Genomic DNA, 22,010 nt, shown 5'->3' on the forward strand with positions numbered 1-22,010 from the left:
TTGAGAATCGAGCTCTATGTCCTTTGAAAAGACATAATGAGATGTCTTATGTTTTGAAATATAAGAAAGCCACTCTTAGAAAGCATGTCTGGTTGATAAGGTTTTTGATTAGGCTGAGAAGTAGCATTTGTTTCCAAAGCTGTGAAGCCATTAAGTCATACAACTACCTTGTACACTGACCTTCAGAAGACAATTCTATAAGAAGAGCTCCCAAAGTACCTTGAACAATGGCAACCTCACAGGAATCAGTAAACTCCAGGAACATTCGACGCTAACCACTTTAATGTGATATTACTCATCAGTGTGGATGGATCCTATGTGTTTGTTAAAAATCCGGGGCCAGGCACAGTGGCTCACGCCTGTAATCCCAGGACTTTGGGAGGCCAAGGCAGGCAGATCACGAGGTCAGATTGAGACCATCTTGGCTAACACGGTGAAACCCCGTCTCTACTAAAAATACAAAAAATTAGCCAGATGTAGTAGTGCGTGCCTATAGTCCCAGCTACTCAGGAGGCTGAGGCAGAAGAATTGCTTGAACCCAGGAGGCAGAGGTTGCAGTGAGCCAAGGTCGCACCACTGCACTCCAGCTTGGGTGACAGAGCGAGACTCCGTCTCAAAAAAAAAAAATTTAAAATTAAAAAAAAAAAATCCAACATAGTGAAACCCCATCTCTGCTAAAACACAAAAAATTAGCCAGGCGTGGCAGCATATGCCTGTAGTCCCAGCTACTCAGGAGGCTGAAGCAGGCGAATTGCTTGAACCTGCGAGGCAGAAGGTGCAGTGAGCTAAGATCATGCCACTGCACTCCAGCCTGGGTAACAGAGTGAGACTGTTTCAAAAAAAAAAAAAAAAAACTAACCTCAAAGGTTATAGTCAAAATGTGAACCATGAAATAGGCTAGAAATTTCATTAAGAAATGAAGAGTGTATCCTGTGTATTCTTTAAAAAATGATATATGAAGACAAGTACATTATTTGTGTGTATGTGTGCTATTTTAAAGTGACTTGCATCAAATTGTTGATTTATCAAAAAATTATATGTAAGATAACTATGAGGAAACATCACATAAACCAACTTGATAAGTACAAATCTTCCCATATGTCTTTACCATACTCAACTACTCTTAGCAGGAGCGGGTTCCCACTTTCTCCATAATGTCTTCCCTAATTCTCTTTCACATATCCCACCTCTGTTATCAATCTAGCTACTGAAGGTCATCTTCCTTCCTCAAAGAACCAAAGCACTTTGGTTCTTTTAAATTATGAATTTCACACCATTTTTATCTCATATTATTGTTATTCATGTACATGACCCATCTCCCTCTATTGAATGTTAAGCTTTTTTTAACTTCAGTTTCTGTGTCTCTTTCATTTTTGCATTATCCACATAGCTTAGCACAGAGGGGTGTGGTGAGTAAGTGCCAGGGTTCTGAAGCCGGATTACTTGAGATAGACTATTACAGACTAAAACAACCATGAAAAAGTATGTCTGTTAAGCCAATAATAAAGATAAAATGGAATCACAAAAAAAAATACTCAATTAATCTAAAAGTAGGCAGAGAAAAATAGAACAAAGAGCCAATGGGGCATATAGAAAGCAACAGCAAGATGATAGATGGCCTAATCATAATGATAATTATATTAACATAAATAGGTTAAATATTCCAATTGAAAGGTAGAGATTTTCAGATTTTATTAAAAATTATTACCCTACTATATATGCTGTCTAAAAGAAAACCATTTTAAAGATACAGATAGGTTAAAAATAGGCAACAGGAAATATAGGTGTGAGCTCAGAGGAGTGACTTGGGCTAGGAATATAAACCTGTAACTCATTGGCTTAGACGGTTATTGAGGGGGCACATGTAATCACTCAGGATGAAAATATAATTTGTCTGGATTTAGAATGTTTGGTTTTCCCAAGACTGTGTTTTGTCTTTGACTGAGAATTACTTCCTTTGGGTTATGCAGACTTTAAAACTATCTATTGCCTTATACCTGACTTATTTACATTAGTTTCCTGACTTTTGAAGCTACACTTGACCCTCGAACAACATAAATTTGAACTGCACAGGTCCACTTATACACAGATTTTTTTTTCTCTAAAGGCTACATTGAGTGTGCCTGCTCTCCTGCTTCCCCTTCCTCTGCTTCTGCAACCCCTGAGACAGTAAAACCAATCACTCCTCTTCCTCTTCCTCCTCAGCCTACTAAACATGAAGATGACAAGAATGAAAACCTTTATGATGATCCACTTCCACTTAATGAATAGCATATATATTTTCTCTTCCTTATAATTTTCTTAATAACATTTTCTTTTCTCTAGTTTACTTTATTGTAAGAATACAGTGCATAATAAATATACAAAATATGTGTTAATCAACTGTTTATGTTATTGGTAAGGCTTCTGGCCAACAAATAGGCTATTAGTAAAGATTTTGAGGGAGTCAAAAGTTATACACGAATTTTTGACTGCACAGGGAATTGGTGTCCCTAACCCCCACATCATTCAAGGGTCAACTATATTTGACTTTGTAACTTCTAATGTAACGACAAGCATGTATGAGAATACCTAATATTTACCAACTCTCACAATTTAAACAAAGACGTGATAAAGAATAAGTAACACTTCACTGAGTGAATGCAGGTTGATTTCTAATTCTGCTCTTCCACAAATTGGTCATATTATTAGCAAATCATTAGCTCTTTCTAGGCTTTAGTTTTCTCATCTATAAAAGAAGAAAGTGAATCTAGTTATTGAAACCCTCTTGCTTTTAAACAGGCTCTGGTTCTATGGTACCTGTATTAATCATCAAACAAATAGCAAAATAGCTTTATACGATATTGACCAAAATAACTTCATTCAAAATTTCAAATGTATCTTCATTATCTATTTCTGAGAAGCCATAACTGAAATTGAGACCTCAAGAATGCTCAAGAGCAAATACTCACATAGTCATCTGTGGCATCTTTGACAGCTGTCATAGTTATCACCAAGACCAAAGGCACAATGGTGGTAAACCAGGTCAAGGAGGAGATTTCTGGAATTAGCTGAAACAAACATTCCAAATAGTTTAGGGCTTTTAAAGTTAGAAAATATATCTTCCAAATTGTGTCATTTAATTTTATAAGACTTAGCAGAAATTAATGGGGTTATATTGACTTATTTTTACAAATGAAGATTGACTTTCAATAATTTAAGTGTTTGTATTTGGTTATAAGACACATAAAGTAGAAGTATTATTGAACTTGTTTTCAAACTACCTAACCGAAAACTGAAATTTTTATAGCAAGGGAAGAAGCTTCTTAAAATCTTTCACAGATGATCACCTTCTCCAATATGTTAAATTTCACCCATCTTTTTCAGCTTTTCATCTCAACTTTTAATAATTTTACTAACTACTCTTTTTACCAATTCCCAGAGAGATTATTTGAACATCTGCCTTGCACCAGACACTGTGCCAGGTACTTTCCATTTATTATGTCATTTAATCCTCGGAAAAGTTCACTGAGTTAGATTCTTACTAGCATTGCTTTTGTATAATCCCAGAAGGTTTGTATTCCACATAAATAGCACCCCCAGTACACAACACAGAATACTACATTATGAATGGTGACCAGGAGTCAGGAAATGTTGCAGACCTGGGTATCATGTCCCCATTTTATAAATGAAGAATCTAAGAGATCATGCAACTGGGCCAAGATCACATACTGTTAAAATTTGAAACTAGGTCTCTTGGACTCCAAGGTCTATTCCCTTGTGCCTATACATCCAAAGCCACCCACATAAGAGAGACACAGTGACATAAATCTCTTAGACAAGTGGTTTCAAATGGGATTCATTTTGGAGCTGCTTCAGGGCCATCAGGCAGGAAAGGATGGGGTAGAGATGGTCAGTGGCTAAAGATCAGGCCCCATCAAAACAACTCTAAATCCATTTTTATACAGTAGCTTCTACATAAGACTTTAAAAAAAAAAACTCAAAAGCCTCTGATGTAGCAGTAAAAATATTGAGCTTGGTGTCAGAAAAGCTAAATTCTAGTCCTAGTTCATCATCAACTCACAGTGAAAGCCTTACCACCTAATCTCTCTGGGTCTAAGTTCTTCATCAATAAAGAAAGGAGAGGTTAGACTGAACCATCCCAAAGTTCCCTTCTATATATAAAATTCTATGAAGAAGAGCCTTTGGCCACAAATGAGAAAGCCATTAGAGAAATGAATTCAAAATTCTGGAATGGTGTGAAGTGTTACTTGAAGAAACCAAAAACGATTTCATGGGGAGAGGTGGGAGGAGAAATCTTGGACTCTAAGCTTTCTTCAATAAATAGTAAGGTGTTTATTCATTGTTGGCTTTTGTTTTCCGGATCAGCACCCAGTTCTTCTCAAATATACTCCTATTTCTTAGGGAAACATCATATCCCCTCACTTTCTGTCCACATAATTTTAGGAAACTGATTCTACCATGGATCCAGGGTTTGGCATATGATCTTGGTTAAGCCAATTACTGAATCAAACTCTTGAGCCACAGTAACAGGTTTAGGAATGAAGATATAGCTCCAGTCAGAACTAATCTCAAGACTTTTGCTGGAGCAACAGAAAAAGTAATTCCCTCATTCGTTCTCTCTCTCTCTCTCTCCGCTTCCCCCTCCCCTCCCTGCTCTCTCTATCGCTCTGACTTGAGTTGGAACTAGGAAGCTGTCAGGGCCACCAAGTAGAAAGGGCCTACCTAAGAAAGGTCAATGTGTTAAAAAAAAAAAAAAAAAAACAGAGAAGAGAAGCCACATCCTGATGAAACTGTGCCCATGAATCCAGTAATACTTGAAATGAGATACCCATGAATATATTCGTCTTTTGCTTAAACTAAGATTTCTGTCACTCAAAACATAAAGATTTTTAAATAGATATTCAATTAAAGAGAAAACAGTACTCAAATCTATTAATCTAATCCATCTTCTTACTTCTTAGCCATTCTCGACCTACCAGTTTGATCTGGTTAAAGTACGCTAACATAAATACTAGGTAAATAACTGGCTAACATGAACTATTTATGTGTGTGTACAGTATGTATGTGTATAGTATATATGTAGTTTCTTTGATTTATATTTTTTCCTTCCCAAAATATCCATAAAAGTTGAAATTTCATTTAAGGGCAAATTTTAGTCAGACAGGAGAAAAAGCAAAGGTTATTAACTACCAATTAACCATTCAAAACTGTAAAAGTAGTCACCCTACAGCGAAATAACATATAGCATCATCACTTACTTTACATATATTAAAAATATGTCACTGTTCTTAAATGAAAATTAAATGTGCAAAATTAAGCTCCACAACTTACTCAGTCTTAGTCAGCTAAGACTCTTTGCCTCAATTCTGGCAATCCCCACCCTGTAGATGTGAGAGGGAGATAAAGAAAGGAGGGAGGCTATGAACAGTAATTATTAGGCTCTGGTTTGGTTCAAATAAAGTGCAAGGCTGTGTTTTAAAGTGACCTCAGTGTTTAAAATGATGAATGTACTACTTTTTAACCATTCCTACCCCTCCCACGTTTGTGAAGAGAAACAGCAACAACAAGATTAAAAATCTGATAAAGGATGATTTTATCTAATCACGAACATTTAGCTAAGTAAATTGACCTACTTTTTAAAAGTATATGAATACTTCAAACAAACAGATAATAAAGAAATACAACCTAAATATTACCTGTAAAATCAGAAGGCAAAGAAAATAGGCATTTGCCACTCTTTGGAACTGTTCAAATAAATTAATTGGCAAGAAGGTGAGAATATTATATTTCGATGTGTGGATACGATTATCCTGAAAAAGAAATACCATCATGTTAGTTTGGGGCAAGGCATTGCTCATTATCAGAAACAGCTCTAAAACCTACAAGCCTGAGCCAGAGTAAGAAAGATAAGCCAGTTATCTAGGAAATTTCAACTCTGTATGACTCAAAGCCTTCATTTTCCCCAAGATGATATGCTCCTGATACTAGGTGAAATTACTGGTCCATGCCATAAACTCACCTGTGACAAAATATGTATCAAATGCAAAAGTCTACCCCTGAGATTTTTGAGTCAGGCACTCAACTATTTGGCAGTCATTGCTTGAGTACCTACTGTATGCAGGTACTGAGTTCCTTCCTGTTGGGGCTTGCAAGGCAGGAGGGAACTTCAGAAATCATCTGGTCCACCTTCCCAAAGCATGACCCCTTTAGATACCTCTGACAAGGGGCTCCTAGGTCTTTCTTAGAAGGTCTCCTGTGATGGGAAACTGACTGCCTCACAAGGCAGCCTGTCCCCATTTCAGAATGGGAATTGCTAGAATGGTCCTTATTATGAGAAATTCAAATCTGCCTCCCTGTAACTTCTTTTTTTAATTTTAACAACTATTTTTTTTCCAATTTTATTTTAGGTTCAGGGGCATGTGTGCAGGATTGTCACATGAGAGAACTATGTGTCACTGAGGTTTGGTGTATGAATGATCCTGTCACCAGGTAAAGAGCATGTTAGAGTGGGTAGAGGGCTAGACATGAACAGGAGGGGAGCTCCTGGGAAAGGAAATCTCTGGGAAGGCTCACACCTGAGGGACCACCCAAAATTTGCAAATTAATGCCATCTCTAATGCTTGTGGGGGTTGGGAGCACTTAATCGTATGTGGGTAGGAGAGAGAGGAGGTAGCCATACAGAAAGAAACACCACAGAATGCCTCTTAAGACACTCCAATAATCATTCATTCTGCAGTTAAAATGTCAGAATGTCGTTAGCGACATGCTAATAAGAAGGGCAAAGGGGGCCAGGCACAATGGCTCACACCTGTAATCCCAGCATTTTGGGAGGCAGAGGTGGGTGGATCACCTGAGGTCAGGAGTTCGAGACCAGAATGGCCAACATGATAAAAATACAAAAATTAGCCAGGCATGGTGGTGTACGCCTGTAGTCCCAGCTACTCAGGAGGCTGAGGCAGGAGAATCACTTGAACCCAGGAGGCAGAGGTCACAGTGAGCCGGGATTGCACCACTGCACTCCAGCCTGGGTGATGGAGCAAGACTCCTCCAAAAAAAAAAGGAAAAAGACGGGCAAAGGGACATTACCAAGAGAAACCTGGCACCACAAGTACAAATTAGGACAGATAAGGAAATTCCAAAGAGATATGCGGGCCCAACAGGTATAGATTTGACCACTATACAACCTTTCTAGGATGATAGCAATGAGCAGGGCCACCATCAGACAGGATTTGTATTGATCACCAGCCCATACATGCACATTAACCAACAGTAAGGGAGGGTCCCACAAGCCTAGGTGAGGAGTTAAGGCAGGAGCGGGAAAAATGAGGCAAATGAGAAAGGTGGAGACTTGAGACAGGGGCAGTAATTTGCAGAAAAAGTCCAACATGATAAAGCTTCCTGCGCAGAACCTTTGGAACTGTTTTCGCACAGGATCATCCCACTCCTCCTTTGAGGTGTACCCATTTTTTCCTACAATAAGCTCTTTACACTATATTTCTTTTCAATAACATTTTTCACTGTCTTCCTACTGTCTCTTGGTTGAAATCTTTCTTCCAAGTTAGACAAGAGCTGGGACATCCACTCTCCCTGGTAACAAGCATCAGTATCCAGTAGGTAGTTTTTCAACCATTACTCCCACCCTTCCACTCTCCTCACTCTAGTAATCCCCAGTGTCTATTGCTACTGTATACGTCCATGAGTACCCATTGTTTAACCCCACTCATAAGTGAGAACTTGCAGTCTTTGGTTTTGTGATCCTGTGTTAATTCACTTCAGATAATGGCCTCCAGCCACACCCACGCTGCTGCAAAAGACATGTTTCATTCTTTTTTTATGCCTGTGTAGTATTGCATGGTGTATAGGTACCACGTTTTCTTTATCCAGTCCACCATTGATGGGCATCTAGGTTGACTCCATGTCTTTGCTATTGTAAATAGTGCTGTAATGAACATACAAGTGCATGTGTCTTTCTGGTAGAACGATTTATTTTCCATTGGGTGTATACCCAGTAATTGGATTGCTGGGTCAAATACTAGTTCTGTTTTAGGTTCTTTGAGGAATCGCCACACTATTTTCCATAATGGCTGAACTTATTTACACTCCTATCAACAGTGTATAAGCATTCCTTTTTCTCTGCAACCTCACCAACATCTGTTATTTTATTTTATTTTATTTACTTTTTAATAATGGCCATTCTGACTGGTGTGAGATAGTATCTCATTGTGGTTTTGATTTGCATTTCTTTAATGATTAGTGATATTTAGCATTTTTTCATATATTTGTTGGCCACATGTATGTCTTCTTTTGAGACGTGTCTTATTGCCACATAGCAAATTCCATTCCTGGGGTCACCTAGACCAAGTCTAAGGCCTTTCTATGTTGATAACCTTCAAATACTTGAAAACCACTCATAGGACTCCCATAAATACTTATGCTGACTTGGACATTCCCAAACCTTTCAACTATTCTCCATGATTTATTTTACAGGCATTTCTTCCCAGTCAGGCTCTTCTGGATCCATCCCAGCTTCTCTGCATCTCTCTTACAACATGATGCCCAGAACCAAACACAACTGCAGAGCAGCCTCAACAAGTCTATATATAGTAAGGACTTTGATGTTCTGTGTTCTGAACTATTATATTGACATGTCCAAAGATTTCATTGGCATTCTGGCAATTGTGTCTCACTATGTCTTCATATTAAGTTTTAATCAACAAAAATTCCTAGATCTTTGCTACATAAATCACTATTAAATCATGTTTCCCTTCCTATACATTTATAGTTGGTTTTTAAAATATTTCTGTATAACATCTTTCATATTTCCTATTACACCAGCCTAATGAAAAAAAAATTAATCTTGAGTGTACTATCTAAAGCATTAGATATTCCTCCCAGCTTTGTGTCATCAGAAAATTTCAAACACATGCCTTTTATATATTCTTCTAAAGCTGTAGGCAAATACACATTTTTTAAAAAGGCTAAATGTACCAAAAATTTTTTTTAATTAAACCAATAAAGCTATGGCAAACTACCAGAGATCTCTCTACAAATTAATGTTAATACTTTTTTCAGGTATTATATAAAACATATTAAATATGTTTCATTTAACCATTTGTAAAGTCATATAACTATATTCTTTGAGGCTTAATTCTATCCTATCCACAAAAATAACATGAGAAATTTGGGGTGAAAAATATTACTGAAATTCAGAATCAACATGCCCAGAATAATATTTTTTGAATTAGGTTAGTTTGGGGTAACTTGTTTTAGGTGAACCTACCCTGGTTCCTAGCCATCACTCCTATCTGTTTTTTTAAAATCCGGTCATCTGTTAAATGACCATTTTTAACATTTGATATGGTTTGGCTGTGTCCCTACCCAAATCTCATCTTGAATTATAGTTCCCATAATCCACACATGTCATAGGAGGGACCCGATGGGAGGTAACTGAATCATTAGGGTGGTTACCCCGATGCTGTTATTCTCACAATAGTGAGTGAGTTCTCACGAGATCTGATGGTTTTATAAGGGGCTTTCCCCTCTTTCGCTCAGCACTTCTCCTTGCTGCCTCCATGTGAAGAAGGACGTGTTTGCTTCCCCTTCCAACATGACTCTAAGATTCCTTAGGCCTCCCCAGTCATGCTGAACTGTGAATCAATTGAACCTTTTTTCTTTATAAGTTACCCAGTCTCAGGTATGTCTTTATTAGCAGCATGAAAACAGACTAATACAACATTTGTCAGGAATCAAGGTGTCCAGTTTTGTGCTACAAGTTGTGGGAAAATAAGAAGAGATGTCAAGAGAAGAGTTTCCAGCTTAGTTGGTCTGATGCGCACTGATGTACTGAAAACTGTTCTGAAAGCTAATAATGATGGTATTGTAGTACGTTAACTACTCAAGAAGTTAACACACTGCAAAATAGGGTGTGGGTACTGTCAATCATATGTTTCTCTAAAGAAAGGACTTGGAGAAAAGAATGGGGAAGATTAAAGCTAAGGAGAAAATACAGTTAAATAAGGAGGTCATATTCCTAATTCTGTTTTATATTTTCCTTCTAACTTAAAACTAAAATAGAGGTTAGCCTAGCATCTTGCCAAAAGGACATATACAATGTCTATAACCATCAAAACCACGGTAGGAATTATAAAGAAACTCTCCTACAAAACTGAGTTCCATATAGGTAAAGAGTTAATTCTGTGGGATAAAGTAATAATGCCAAACAGAAATTATGACAATATTCTCCTATTTGCTTAGCTTGACATATAGCAATGATTGTTTTTGTTCTGTTGTAACTTAGTCACAGATGATGCAAACCCTCACAGCTTTGAATGGGAACAAGGAACAAGGGCTCCCCCTCCTGGAAAATCTCTGGGCCAGTCTACTTTTCTTTGTTTTTCAACCAAAAGCAAAACACGCTTCCATTTCCACTGCCCTGTCCAAGCATATGAGTACTGTATTGGTAAGACCTTAAATCAGGCACATTAATATTTAGTCATTTCATAGGCTATGGGCCTACAGTCCAATCTGAGTCCAATTCATTTCATAATAAGGCACAGAAAGATCTTCACCACTATCCTTTCGGAAGTACTTTCCCACCATGAATGACTAGAAACTTCCCAATCCAGAAGAAAAGGAGGAGACTCCACGAAGCCTCTTTGGTGCCGGTAAAAGCCAAACTAGAGGCCATGGCATTAGCTTGTTAGTGAGGAGGAAGGTTCATAGATTCCACGATGAAGTAGGCTTGGGCTCACAGTCACAGGTGATGCCAGACCAGGGCATGATCCCACATAGTGGGAAAATGCCTCCCCATAAATGAACGTGAGGAAGCACCTGTTCCCTGTGGAAAATGTGCTTCCACGAGGGAGAAGGGCAAAGATGAGCTGAGGCCCATTATTCCTTCAAGATTGGCCCATCCGGTCAATGATTTCATCACATATGTGGCAGAGTGGGTAATGGAGTTGGGAGAGAAGTGTCACACCAGTAGAGAACCCTCCACCTGGAAGGCAACGTCATTGCTTCTCTAAAATATTTTAATGCAAAGGCCCTTAGGTGAGCAAAAGGTGGTACACTTGGGGATCTAGAAGAGGGCCTACGAGGCTGGACTGCACAGGTCGGCACAAACAGGCTAGATGGAGTAGTTCCTCAGAATACATACTAAGGATTTTAGTCCTTATTATCAAGACCAAAAGAGTCTTTATTATAAAGACTAATAAAGACCAAAATCATAAGTGAAGGGGGAATTACTGAAACGTCTTAGGCAAAGAAGTAACTTGTTGAGATTTTTATTTTAAAATATCACCCTAGCTAAGTGGAGAACAAATCAGTGGTGACACAAGAGCAGATATGAAAAGAGCAATGAGGAGGTCTTTGAATTAGTCCAGGTGAGAGATGATGCACAGCTTGCATCAGGGTGGTGGCAGAAGGCATGATCATGAATAGTAATAATAATTGACATTTGTCAAGCTCTTACTATGTGTGCTGTTCTAAGAGTTTTACATTTTATAGCTCATCTTATCCTCACATCATCCTTATGAAGTAGGTACTATTATTTCCATTCTGTAGAAGGGAAATCCAAGGTTCAGAGAGATTAAGTAACTTACACAAGGTGATACAGCTTGTAAGTGGTGGTAGAGCCAGGATTTGTATCTAGTAATAGACATTCTGCTCCAAGCCTACGCACTTCACCTCTGTGCTGCTCCAGTTCATTGCAAAGCAGTTACCTCTTCTGCTTTCAGAGTAATCTGCCCTTGCTCTCTCTTGCAGTCTGCATTTCAAGCCTGCTGCCACTTTCTTACCAAAGAAAATTCAGTATATTTATCTTTTCTTCTCTAGTCAAGCCCTTCAGGCACAGCCCTTGTTCTATTGCCTGATGCATGCTTACAGCTTCCTTGGATTCTCTTTCAGTTCCCCTCAAGAGTGATTCTCTTGGCCCCTAACAAAGCTCAACGCAGACAAATAGTATGCATAACTACTCCCTTACTTTAGCTTTCAACCCAAGCACAATGGCCAAAGTCCTTTGTATTTCCAACATTTACTACTTGGTGGGGGGCGGGGGCGGGAGCGAAGGTGGGGAATAAAGTAAAGAAAATGAAGTAAAAATGACAAATTTTTCAGAGATGGGCTACCAAATAAAATATTAATAAAATGGGAAGTATTATTTTTTCTAGAGATCCTCATTATACATACAAAGTAAGTGTATTGCTTAAGTAAACAAAGCAAATAGAAAATAACAAACTCTGTTATATTAACAAACATTTGAAGCATTTGGGAGATTGCCTCAATTTTCCACTGGCAAAATGGAACTAACAACATTTCTCATATATTTATAGAACTATCATGGAAATGAGAGCATAGACGTAAAAGCATTTCTGCTAAATTGAAAGAATTATGCAAATATAGCATTTTTGTGAGCGACCCCCAAATAATTCAACTGTATCAATAAATGCAATGTACTAGTCAGGATAACCGGCTATGCTACAGTAATAACTCCAAAATCTTCACGGCTTAACCCAGTAAGAGTTTATTTATTGCTCATGCTACTTGCCCAACATGAGTCTGCTCATCAGATACTCATAATGGACCACCCACCATCTTCAATGCTTCAAGGTATATTACCAGAGGAAAAAGAAGCTCTGAAGAGTCCCACTCTCATATGTAATGCTTCAACCCAAATGCTCACAATTTATTGGTCAAAAGAGTCACCATGTGTCCAAAAGACAGAAAGCTAGAAACATTAATGGATGTCACTAATGGCTATTATAACCAGTAATGGACGCTAACCTAGTATCTTGAGAGTAAGAGACACATCTACTACCAAATATACCAAAAACCAATCTCAGCACTTTAAATTCAGTCCTGTTAATGACATATGTAACATTCATTTGACTATTTCCTCTCCCCATCAGCTAAACAATGTGCCAAGTTCCTTAGTCCCTTGAACTGTATAGATTCATCTCTCATCCATAATTCCAGGGTCAAATTAGCTTAAGGCAAGTACACGGCCCACCCTCCTAATTACAATTTGGAATTCAGACACTGGCACATAAACTACGTCAATTCTGAAATTTGCTGATAATGTAAGCTTTCTCTTTCCTATTGCATTCCAATCTGGAAACAAGTAGCCCTACAGATTACTAACAGCAACTTGGGGCTATGAGTGGGGAGGCTGCCAAGAACAAACTGCACTAAAAATTCAGGGCCAAGAAATGCAGAGAAAGAAACTAGACCAAGCCTCTCCCGAGACTAGCCCTATCTCTGGACTTTTCAGTTATATGATCTGTTCATTCAACTCAAACTAAGTCAATTTGAGTTGGTTTTTCTTTGACTCTCCACCAACCAAACACTAGGTAAGAGCATTCATAATATATGCAAGATCAGTTTGCTTTTTAAATAATAGCTTACTTGTATCTCTATGTTTGTCTTAAAGAATGCATCCCAGAAGGCTTAAACCCAAATGAGCTCAGTAGTTGTCCAGGGACACTGCCTACGTCTATGAGTCCCACAAGCCCCAGGAGCTTTTGCAATGAGTACCACAGTTTCCTCACTATCAAATCATCATCCCACATCTGATGAGACATTTGTACATCATGACAACTATAAAAAGTAACTTTCCAGAGCTTGAAGGGGAAAACATCTAGCTTTTCTTGCCACAAAAGGAGGCAGATACAGTATTTTTATGGTACGATCCAGATTCCAGAGACAGAAATAATCCTGACTAATAAGGGAGAGATTATCTCTAAGCCATAAAATAAAAAACAGAAAGGCATTGTGTCCACAAACTACTGGCATAAAAGAGGAAGTAGCCAAAAGGCATTTGTACCACTCAGAAAATATGTGAATCACCCATGTTTATGCAAAGATCTCAGAAGAATGCCTGTATGGGACCTGGAGATTAGACATCTGGTACCTCACTGATACCAGGAAGAACTCCTGGAGGCTCCTCAGTATCAGCTGACTGTTGCCTGGTGCAGAGTCCACAGCTTTCCAGGATAGGGGCAATGGAAAGACAACAGTGCTCTTCTATGAACTCTGCTGAGGAAGCCTCAACCACAGAAGAGGCTTTGCAGAGAGTGTCAATCAATAATGACTACACTCATCATCACCACCACCACCACCATCATCTTAACGTTCTCCTGAGTCTGGGCTCCCAGACTTGAGCAGAAAACGTGTATGAGGAAGGAAAGAGCAGAGGGCACATATCCCCCAACACTCATTCATTCATTCAACTAATTTTTGTTAAAGTCCTTCTGTACGTCAGGCAATAATGTTATTGAGCCAGGGCTATAGACATGACTAAGCAAAGACCCTCCCCTCATTGAGTAAGTTTGTATGTTAGTTGTGGAGAGAGAGGCAGGAACAAGCAGACAATAAACTTGTAAACTGATGACACAATTTAAGGAGGTGATCATCAAATGCTATGACAAAAATAATGAATAGAGCAGGAGCACCTTGCCTGCCAAGACTCCCTCAGGAAGCCTTCTTGCTTGATTTTCCAGGTTAATGCAGTATCAAGATTACCCTACTTGGTGAGACCAGTGGGAATACGTGTCCCGTAGAGGGTGCTCGCTTCCTGGGTGCCCAAAAGAATCCTTTGGGCTATCAAAAATAAAAAAGAACTTCATGTATATTTTAACTAAAAATGTTAATGTTACTAATGTTTAATTACTATAGATAATATATGTGTATGTGTATGTGTATATATATACCTATAGCAAAGACAATACACATTATCTATAGTAAAAATAATATATAGTACACACATGCATATATGTGTATACACGTATATAAATATTAATAGTACAATGTATGCATTGTCTATATGTATACACACATATAGATTAATTTCTTTTTTTAAAATTTTTTATCGAAACAGGGTCTCACTATGTTGCCCAGGCTGATCTCGAACTCCTGGCCTCAAGAGATCCTCCCGCCTCGGCCTCTCAAAGCACTGGGATTACAGGTATGAGCCACCACATTCAGTCAGATTTAATTTACTTTTACAAGTGAGGAACATGCTCAAAACCTTTGAAAACTGTGGACTAAACACTGTTATGGACAAAGGAGCTCATCTGTGCCTCCACCTTTTAGAACATGTTTCACCAAGACTTGGGCACAGAATGGGAACATATGACTTTCTATGTCATGGCTTCTCTGGGTCATACAGTGACACCAGATAATGGTGTTGCCTCCTTCCATCTCCAGGTTCTATGCTGAACACTGTAAGTACATCATCTCAGGCAGTCCTCAAAAAAATCCAATGAGCTGTGACTATTTCAGCATCATTTTACAGATGAGGAAACTGAGGTTTAGAACAGTTGTGAGGGTTGCCTATAAAAGCAAGTCTTGTACAATCCTGTGTTGTCCCAAATGGTGTTCCATGAGAAACAAGTCAGAAACTAGGAAGTCTCTAGACTGCCTTTTGGTTAATGGACTTACTGGCCCTCATCTGACATCCTTTACTCTGGTGAAGAACAGAACCTCTCTAAACTAAATCACAGGGAAGGGCTCACATTAATTCAATCAGCCGGAGCAGTCACTTCCAGTCCTTTCAATCTAGGGAGAATATTGCTGGGCTTGTCTAGGGAGCTCATTTTCCATCTAGACCTTAGGAACAGAGATAGTGGCCAGGAAAGCTTTCAGGCCTCCGTCTCCCCACAACGCAAATCTGTCTGACAGTGTCACAAACTTTATTCTCTTTTCTACCCCCTAGCCTTAATTTAGTGTTCCAGTGTCTGAAAGACAGTTCTACAGCTAGTAAATGGCCTATGAATAGTAATTTATCTACAAAGAACTAATTTTGGATAATTATCAGGGGAACAAATTAAATTTCCCTCTGAGATTAATTTAATCACACTATTTTTTTTTCTCCAGGGTGTTTAGAGGCATATAACATTTTAAATAGTTGCAATAAAATGTTTACTTTCTTTTTGTGAGATCTAAAAAAGGACTGAAAATACAGACAGAAAGAGAGAGAGAAAAAGACCTAGTATATGCCTTCTCCAGAGAGAAAAGAAGAAGACATACAAAAGAGAAAAATAAAAGAAAGCAAAAATTGTGTTTCAGTGGGACTTCCCTGGGGCATCGCTAATGATCTGTTTGCCTCCTATCTCTGCTGGGCCAGAGCTCATCTACGCCTCCTCCTTTTCAATCAGCTGGGGATCTAGGGAGTCAGGCCTCAGCTTTGGTCCACAAATTCATCTCAGCCTGAGCTTTAGGGATCTTATATGTTCAGAGTGGGCATTTCTTTGAGTTGAGGTGGGAGCTGGCTTGTTCAAGCCCATTTCCTGAACTACAGGGGATTCTTTGGACAACTTAGTACAGGTGGATTTCTTTGTTTATTAGGTCTGAAAATTAGACCATATTCATGCTGCTGTGTAGTCTGGGAACTAAGCCAAATTTCAAGACCTCAGTGTTTACAACAATAAGAAAGACACAACAGCAAAGTCCAGTTAATGAGGAAAAGCACCCATAAAGAATTGCCCAAAGAACCAAAGAGTTGTAATAGCACACTATACACAGTCTAATCCTCCCTAGCACTCTACTTCTTATACTAGAGTTCTACATAAATAACACCACCTCAGGGGTAGCTATGCAATTTTCTCCTGAACCCCTAAGGATCAGATGGAAAAAGTACATGCAATTGTGAGCACTCTCTGTCAAGCCCAGGGGGTACTGGAGCAACTGGGACCCTGATCCACTCATGAAGGTGTTCTCCCGCAACAGTCCTAGCCTTTCCTGGTCTCCAGCCCCTTCGCAGCCAGGACTGGGGAGTAAATCTACATTCAGACAAACCCACAACACCTGGCTTTGTGTTTTTTGTTTGCTGAGTGGCTTTTGTTTGGGAGTAGAGGTGTTGAGAGGGAGAGAAGACTGGGAAATACAGAAGGAAAATTCTCTACATGGGGCAGGTAGGGGAGGGCAGGGAAAAGAAGAGTTTTAAAGCATCTTCTATCATTAAAACCTATCAATAATAATCTATGAATAAAGTGCCACTCTTTAATTTTTGTGATTATATCATGCACAACGGGTTTGATGAATTTTCACCAAATTTGAGGTTATGCTTGAGCTAGTCTGAGTTAAATAAAGACTACCATAAATTTGCTTTGTGGGACTGACAATGACGTTCCCTGATTACATATACAAAAATAGGCATTTGTCTTCTGTAGGAACCAACATGGAGATTCAATAAGAAGCCCAGGTGGATGCTGAGCGGAGCAAGAGCTGCACGGTGAGAAGATGCACAGTGAGTCTCCAATCAAAACTCACTAGGCCAGATCCTCTAAGTCACTGAACTGATTTGCAACTGAGCCACTTCTACGGGAACAACTCTAAGTACCAGGCTCCAGGTCAAATAACAGTGTGACTTAGTTGTTTAATAGTTAATGATCCACCAGAGCATCACTAGGAAGGCCAGCTAGGAATAATTGTAAATGTACAAAACTGTGAAACAAAGCAAACCAGGTCCTTTCCCCTGTTCCATGAATGAATGGCTCTAGCTGCAGCTCCTGGACCTCCTCCACCATCTCATTTCACTGCCTTCATAATCCTCTTCCCTAGTGCATTCCTCATCCATGTTCCTCTTCCTGATTCACTCCATCTGGCATAAGGGTTAGAAAACAAAGTTCATCCAGACACTTATGCAAGTGTGTCAGTTTTTGAGGAGGAAGAAGCCAGAGAAGTCAGAGGGTATGGAGGAACAAAATCAGAAGGCTTGTCACAGGAATAGATAGATGACTGTGCCCTGTATCCCTCCCTCTGAGGGTCACCAGGGGTGCTATCAATGAGATAAGGGACTTGAAGGGCTGGAGGAGGCAAAACCTAGGGGTCTGTGGCCTGAGCCCTTTTTTAGAAACTGATTTTCCCCAAATAGTTAATATTTCTTGTTATAACTCCACAAGATATCAAGCCTGCTTTAGGTATTCTCTTCCCACAATTGTCATTTCCAGTACTGTAAAATGAGTTGCCCTCAGTAAGGAAACTGAAACCCAGAAAGGCTAAAAGGCACTTGCCTTGGCTGAGCCAGAGCCATGGCCCACAGCATGCCCTGGGTTTCTAGGAAATTTTCTGATTCCAGAACTATAGAAAACCTGCCACTAGGAAGGAAGAAGGGAAGGAAGGAGGCAAGGAAGGAGGGAAGGCAGACATACTGTACTGAAAGGAACTACTTATATGACAAGACACATCACCTCAAGCCTTAAACTTAACACACACAGGTTAAGAACAAAGACCTTCCTCACAAACCCGGTTTCAGAAAAGCTTCAAGAACTTCTTAAAGACATTTTTCCCAAAAAATCTACTCATATTCACCACAATGAAACAACAATCCAGTTAAATAATACTTGAGTGAGCACAATTTTCCCAAGAGATATTTAGGAAAAAGTGAGGGCTCAGAGTCCTGAATCTGAAAAGTGATTCCATGTTTTATCAACTAAGTGACCTTTCTCTTAATTCCTCCAATCCTTCATTTCCCCCGTGTAAATTTGCACGGGAATACCTACCATGCAGAGTTGTTGTGAAGATGAAATGAGATAATACATGTAAAGTGCCTAGCACTGTGCTTGATAATTACATACTTTCCCCGTCCTGCCCCCACCACCACCTCTTTGCTTTTGCCAAAATCTTCCAGGCACTACTAACTAAAATAAGAAGAAAGAATCAGTTCAGAACTTCTGAAGCTCAAATATGTATATGAATCATTTGGGGTTTTGTTAAAATGCAGTGATACACCTGTAGTTCTCTGGTGGGGCCTGAGAGTCTGCATTTTTTTTTTTTTTTTTTTTTTTTTTTTGAGATGGACTCTCGTTCTGTTGCCCAGGCTGGAGTGCAGTGGCTTGACCTCGGCTCACTGCAAGCTCTGCCTCCCATGTTCATGCCATTCTCCTGCCTCAGCCTCCCAAGTAGCTGGGACTACAGGCGCCCACCACCATGCCTGGCTAATTTTTTGTATTTTTAGTAGAGACAGGGTTTCACCATGTTAGCCAGGATGGTGTCGATCTCCTGACCTCGTGATCCTCCCGCCTCGGCCTCCCAAAGTGCTGGGATTACAGGCGTGAGCCACCGCGCCCGGCCAAGAGTCTGCATTTCTAACAAGCTCTAGGTGAGGCCAATGATGCTGGTCTGTCTGTGGACCACACTTCAAGAAGCAGAGTATTAAAGAGCTCTAAGAGTTTTGATACGCACAGATTGCTGTGATATAGGAAAGGTTGCATGCAGCTTTTTCAAAAGCTGATGTAAGTTAAATTAGTACAAAGCCGAGGGAGTCCCATTCCTGCACTAGAGACTATGAACCTTAGGAGGTACTGGATTCCCCCAGTAGGCCATGGAGTCGAATCAGTGTCACAGGTGAAACGCTGAAATGCCTTACTCCGGGACTTAGGCTAGAAGTACGATGTGCCCTTTTGACTCAGCTGAAGATATTTTTCTAGACTTCATTTTCAATCCTTTAAGAAAAGTATATTGGAAGGGGAAAAAAATAAGTGAAAAATCAGATATTTTTCCCTGCATTTTCAATTTAAGCTCTGGCAAATAAAAAGATCAGATCAAGCATCAAGTTGGAAAACAAAGGAACCATGGAGGAAATTCCACAGGTATGTGGAAGCAAGGAGGAGCATAGCAGGCTAAGGAGAAGGAATAGGGATCAAAGAAATTCTTATTTTTAAAAAATGTACATCCCAAAACGCATAGGCATCATTTTCACAGGCAATACCATGTAGGCCCTGAATGGTTTCAGGAATTTAGTAATAACTATTAGTTGACAAAACATAAATGCAAAACTATTCCAATGTCAAAATACCTTATTGATTTCAATAAGCCTATATAAAATTCACATTTGAATTAAAGAAACAACAAAAATTAACTGCTTTTCATATTTAAAGCATTCAATTCCAATATACCCTGGAAGTACTTTTCAGTGAGCTCATCATCTTCTTCAGTCAGTTTAGGTTTAGATCTACTTAAATGTGACTGGCACATGACTTTCTGAGTAGCCAAATGGTTCCCCAAATCCAGACAGGGATTCAAAGTACAGTGCAAATTGGGAAATTTTCAAGCCAAGTCAGGTCATTTTCACACTACATAAATGAAACATGGTATTTTGCCATTATTTCACTCTCTTTGAAAGACCTTTATTACCAGTGTGAACGACTTTAAGAAATGCATTTATCTCTTCCTAGAAAATTGTCTTCCTTACCCAGATACAGTGAAAATGTTTATTATAAGCTAACATTACTTAACTTTGTAATGTCTTATACTGTTATTTCATTTATGTGTGTGAAATGATCTCAAAATTCCAAGAGCTCCTGAAGGGCTGAGACCTTATACGTTTTTAAGTGTCTAGAGCATTTAACAAAGTGATAAGCAAGAATTACTCAATACATGCGATATAGTTTAGATGCGTGTCCCCACCCAAGTCTCATATTGAAATGTAATCTCCAGTGTTGGAGGTGGGGCCTAGTGGGAGGTAATTGGATCATGAGGGCGGTTTCTCAGGAATGGCTTAGCACCATCCCCCTTGGTACTGTCCTTACAATAGTGAGTTCTAGTGAGATCTTGTCATTTAAAAGTGTGTGTCACCTTCCCACTCACTCTCTAGCTCCCACTTTCACTATGTGATGTGCCTGTTCCCCCTTCACCTTCTACTATGATTGGAGGATTCCTGAAGCCTCCCCAGAAGCAGATGCTGCTGTGCTTCCTGTACAGCCTTATAGAACCAAGCCAATTAATCCTCTTATAAATTACCCAGTCTCAGGTACTTCTTTACGGCAATGCAAGAACAGTCTAAGACAACATGGCTGATAAACCCAACTGGAAAAAATACAAAATAATATATGAGAGGAAGACAATTCCACTTATGAGAAAATAACATGAGTTAATATAATTTTTCATAATTAATGACGCATCACAATAATTTTCAGTACATAACCTATAGAAGTTCTTTTGCCAAAGGAAGATAGGCACTCGCATAAATATAGATTTTTCACATTATTTAGCACAACATGCAGTTTATTAAATTTTTCATATCAGAGTGCAAGGGAGAAAAAAATCAAATATTCTGTTAGCTAATTTTCTCACCTAGAAAAGCATTTCTTTTTCTGCAAAGCATTGTAAAGAAGTTCAGCTCACTTGTGCTTCTAACCTCAAAAATGTCTTTCTTAGGACAATGGCGTTTTTGTGGTATTGGGTCTACAAGAATCTTTGAAATATCACACGTGGTACTAAGTGGTTTGCAAGAATCACAGGGATATGACTTGGGGAGGAATCTTCAAAGTTCAGTTATTCATTCTATCCTTCTGCTTCCACACATGTAGAAGTAATTTAAACCACTACTATAATAGATGTCTTTAAAAAAAAAAAAAAAAAAAGCCTTTCTGCTTATTAAGACAAAGAGCAATATTACTACATAATTAAACAAAAATTGGGCTGCCGGCAAGGACAGTTCATTATAGAAACTGGAAATAGTTAAGTAAACAAGATGTAATGATTAATGGCCCAACAGCAACCTATAGGGAGGTCTCTAGTGATAAGATGCATGGCTATGTTCTTAATTGTGTTGTGCTCAGTATTTTTATTACTAACTTAGATCAGTGATTAATCCAGGTTGCCCATTAGAATCACTAGGGGAGCTGTAAGAAAAAAAAAAAAATGCCTGGACTCCACCCCTAAAACTCTGATTTAATTGACCCATTTGTTTAACTATCAATGACAACGCAGAGATATGCTAAGTCCGCATAGATATGATAATAAAAGGAATAGTTTAATGACAGAGTGTCTATTATGTGCCAACAAGCCCTATGACAAGCAAGATATGGAGATAAATGTGACACAGTTCTTGTCATTAACAATAAAAATAAATTTGAGATTAATAGATTCAACAGTCACTGAAAAGACAGTGCAATCTTAGACTGTATTAATCATCTTTCTCTACTTCAAGATGGTCAACTAAATTCTAGACTATTGTGTTTGACTTTGGAGGAACCCACTTGAAGAAGTTACAGAAAAGCTGAGGCTCT

The 22,010-nt window shown here is 39.0% G+C and overlaps 1 protein-coding gene across 3 annotated transcripts in view; it reads right to left on the minus strand.

The window, feature by feature from the left end:
- LOC116272698 (probable phospholipid-transporting ATPase IM) overlaps window positions 1-22,010 on the minus strand; it is a 144,298-nt gene that overhangs the window by 79,831 nt on the left and 42,457 nt on the right. For 2 of the 3 annotated variants that reach the window (XM_031661461.1, XM_031661462.1), the window contains exons 4-5: window positions 5,700-5,813; window positions 2,952-3,050 (exon numbers count right to left, since the gene is read on the minus strand). In XM_031661461.1, the coding sequence (XP_031517321.1) occupies window positions 2,952-3,050; window positions 5,700-5,813 (213 nt within the window). The remainder of the gene's footprint in view (window positions 1-2,951; window positions 3,051-5,699; window positions 5,814-22,010) is intronic. The other variant, XM_031661463.1, reaches the window with a different exon arrangement.

The sequence above is a fragment of the Papio anubis genome, unplaced genomic scaffold (assembly GCF_008728515.1).
Source record: "Papio anubis isolate 15944 unplaced genomic scaffold, Panubis1.0 scaffold164, whole genome shotgun sequence".
Taxonomy (NCBI): domain Eukaryota; kingdom Metazoa; phylum Chordata; class Mammalia; order Primates; family Cercopithecidae; genus Papio; species Papio anubis.